We start from the raw sequence: 3,601 nt of genomic DNA, 5'->3' as shown, positions 1-3,601 counted from the left end.
AACACCGCCCCCGCCACTCCCGAAGCGCGGCTCTGCGGTTGCCTGGCAACGGCGCTGGGGCGCGCGGAGCGAGGACACGGGGCGGGGGACACGGGACACGCGGGACATACGGGAAACGCAGGACACACGAGACACACGGGACACGCAAGACATGCAGGACGTGCGGGAAACATGGGACATGCAGGGCACGTGGGACATGTGGGACACATGGGACATGCAGGACATGCAGGAAACACAGGACGCGTGGGACACATGGGACACGTGGGACACGTGGGACACGCGGGACGCACAGGACTCACAGGACACATGGGACATGTGGGATGTGTGGGACACAGAGGACACACGGGATGCAGGACACACAGCAGCTCCGGGGCATGCAGGACACGTGGGACACGTGGGACACGCAGGACATTCAGGACGCACACACAGAGGACACGTGGGACCACAGGACACACGGGACCACAGGACACACAGGACATGCGGGACACGCAGGACACGCAAACCAGCGCTTTCAGCCCCTGAACTGTGGGGCCACGGGTGGGAGTGGGCCGCATTGCCGGAGGTGGGCGTCCCCACCCCGGCTGCCGCACAGGCGCGGATGTCACCGGGCCAGGGCCGCACTCGGGAGCTGCCTGGGCCTGGCTGAGCCTTGGGCTGCCCGGCGTCAGGGCAGCTCCGGACACCACAACAGGGCAGAGACTCGCTGTTGTCTCCACACAGCCTTTCTGGCTGTACCCCCGGACTGGTTTTCAGTCGCCCAGCACCTCCCACAGAGCCCAGCCAGGGGGGTGCCTGCCATGCCCTTCCCAGGCAGCTTCCCTCCCCTCGCTGGCCCTGGCCCGCAGCCATAGCCCGCGGTGGCAGGCAGGGCTCTCCCGGCTGGGACAGCATGCCTTGGCACCCTGGGGCGCCCTGCAAACCGCTCCCAGGATGGAGCAGGGAAGGGAGCGAGGGAGGCTCGGTGGCAGTGGGAACCTGCGTGGGTCGCAGCCGAGCACGGGGCCCTGGGACCACTTCTGGGGAGAGGAGAGAGCCACGGAGCCAGGGCCGGCCCTCCCGCCTCCGGTGGCTCAGGCTCTTTCACAGAAACCAGGCGAAGTTTCTGGATCTCCCCGGGGCTGTTCCCAGTTTGTCCTCATGCCTCCTTGAGTCGTGTGTGGCTGAGGAGCCATGCAGGGGTCTGTCCCTCATGGCCGTCTGTCCTTCTGCCAGCTGAGCTCCAGACAGCCCCAGCTGTGTCCCATGGGGGAGCAGGGCCGGACCTCCAACCTGCAGAGCACCCTCGTGTGCCTGCAGCACGAGCCATGGAGGTGAGTGAGAGCCTGCACTGGGCTCCTCGCAGCCTGAGGTGGGGATACCTGGGGTTGGGGACACCCAGCCAGATTTTAACCCCCTGACAGCGGGTGACAGGCTCCGTGCCTCCTGACCTGAGCCCCATGTTCCTCAGTCCCCCATGCTGAGCACTGTCCTGGCAAGGGCTGCATGGGCAGCTTGGTCTCGCCCTCCCCATCACACGGGGAGGACAAGCTGGCTGGCATCCCGGAGAGGAACCAAAAGCAGCAGGGCTCCCCAGGGCTTCACCCTCCCCAGCAGAGGAGCCCAGGCTCATCCTGGAGGGTGCTGAGTCCGAGCCAAGCAGGAGAGACAACTGATCCAGGCCCCATGTGAGGAAAAGAGCAGAGAGGTGCATGTCACAGCTTTTCCGGGGGCGGTGGGGCACGGCTCAGCGCTGGTGCGGCTGCTGTGTGCCCTAGGAGCATCGCTTTGTCACCGGTGGAGCCCCTGCTGTGGTAGCAGCTGGGACAGCCCTTCAGGCAGCACCAGCAGGGAGGCTGGAGGAGGCCACAGAGGACACGCAGGAGCTGGACTGTGAGCGGGATTGGTACTACAGGTACTATAGGTACTTCAGGTGAGGATCCCCAGGGTGGGAGACGAGGCGGCCCCTCCAGGCAGCTTGGTGCTGGTGGGGGGACCATGCCCCCCTTGGTGCAGTGCTGGCTGACCCCGCAGTGCCACCCTGCTGTCCTGCTCCCATTGCTGCCAGAGCTCTGGTGCCAGAGGAGTGAGTGCGACGGGGCCCCACACACCCCCCCAGCTCCTCACTGCCTTTGGCATCTGCACTTTGCAGACCTCCAGGTGCCACCGTTGAGAGGTGGGTGCTGCAAAATTCTGCCATGTGCCCCTTCCCACAGGCCAGGGCCTTCCACTTTCCTCTTCCTCCTTCTGCTTTTCCTTTCTCCTTTCTTCTTCCCCCTTCCCCTTTCCCTTCCCCTTCCCCTTCCCCCTTCCTCCTTCCTCTTTCCCCCTCCCCTCACTTCTTCACCCTTCCTCTTTCTCCTTTCCCATTCCCCTTTTCCCTTCCCTTTTTCCCTTCCCCTTCCTATTCCCTTTCCGCTTCCTCTTCTTCTTCCTCCTTTCCCTTTCCCTTCCCCTTCCCCTTCCCCTTCTGCCTCCTCTCCCCCTCAGGCAAGGGGCTGGGACCAGGCCCTTGGAGGAGCAGCTACTCCGCTGCTGCCAGGCACAGGCAGCACAGACGGTGCAGGCAGCACAGACGGTGCAGACAGCGCAGGCAGCACAGGCAGTGCAGGCAGCGCAGACGGTGCAGGCAGTGCAGGCGGTGCAGGCAGTGCAGGCAGTGCAGGCAGCACAGGCAGGGGCCCTGCTGCAGGCGCAGTGGGAGGAGGAAGAGCTGGCTGGCCAGGGAGCGGTGTGGGCCAGTGGCACCGCAGGTGACACCGCTGGCCAGCCGGAAGGAGCGGGAGCAGGCGGAGGTGCTGCTGGATGCTGCCCTGGGCCAGGGGGCAGCTCGGTGGGGTGTGCTGGGGGGCAGAAGGGGGTCCCCCTTGAAGCAGGGGACGGCCGCCAGGGCCAAGCAGGCAGCTCAGCATGGCAGGCCTGGCTCCTGCCTGTGCTTTGCCTGCCAGGGGGAGGTTGTCCGGCACCTTGAGCTTTGCGTGGGGGCCATGGGGCACAAGGCGACCCCATGCCCACTGGCTCCCCGGGGGGGGGGCAAGGCAGATGCCACCTGGCAGGAGGGAGAGGAGGTGGCGTGGGGAGAGGATGGCGTGGGCTGAGGCAGTGGGGAGGCAGCAGAAGCTCCATCCCGAGCAGAGAGAGCAACAAAACCCTGCCGGGCTTAGCCCTGCCCGGGAACGTGTGTATGCGGGGGTGAGCAGCACGGCCAGGTGTGGCGCAGGGCTGGGCGTTGAGGGCAGCGCAGCAGCTCATCGCCACTGGAGGGGAGACATGAGGAAAATTTCCTAGCAAGAGGTGAGTTAGGCTGTAGAAGACATGGCTGGAGCGAGGTGCTGGGCCTGGGCGAGCCACTGGGAGGCTGGCGGGGAAGGGCTGGCACTGGCAGAGGGGCAGGGCCGAATGAGCTAATCGCTCATTTTCCATCTCGGCATTTTATGGTTCTATGAATTTTCACCCTGTTAGAAACAGGAGAGAGAACACAACCCAAAAATAAGAGCAAGGGCAAGCAAGAGAGGAAAAAACCCAGAGGCACGGGGAGTGCTCGGCATGGCAGGGGTGGGCGAAGGGCTGCAGCGAGCCCCCTGGTGTCCCTCGCCAGCTTGCCCCTGCACGGGATGCCGTGCAC

General features: G+C 65.2%; 1 protein-coding gene across 1 annotated transcript in view; it reads left to right on the top strand.

Annotated features, from left to right (window-relative positions):
* The first annotated feature begins 1,304 nt into the window (after positions 1-1,304).
* The window catches only part of SNED1 (sushi, nidogen and EGF like domains 1), a 28,038-nt gene continuing 25,741 nt past the window's right edge, over positions 1,305-3,601 (top strand). The window contains exons 1-3 of the mRNA XM_035900065.1: positions 1,305-1,310; positions 1,755-1,909; positions 2,467-2,707. Coding sequence (XP_035755958.1) covers positions 1,305-1,310; positions 1,755-1,909; positions 2,467-2,707 — 402 coding nt within the window. The remainder of the gene's footprint in view (positions 1,311-1,754; positions 1,910-2,466; positions 2,708-3,601) is intronic.

This window comes from Egretta garzetta, unplaced genomic scaffold (genome assembly GCF_000687185.1).
Source record: "Egretta garzetta isolate BGI_Z169 unplaced genomic scaffold, ASM68718v1 scaffold448, whole genome shotgun sequence".
Taxonomy (NCBI): Eukaryota; Metazoa; Chordata; class Aves; order Pelecaniformes; family Ardeidae; genus Egretta; species Egretta garzetta.
This window is presented reverse-complemented; position numbering and strand designations above follow the sequence as displayed.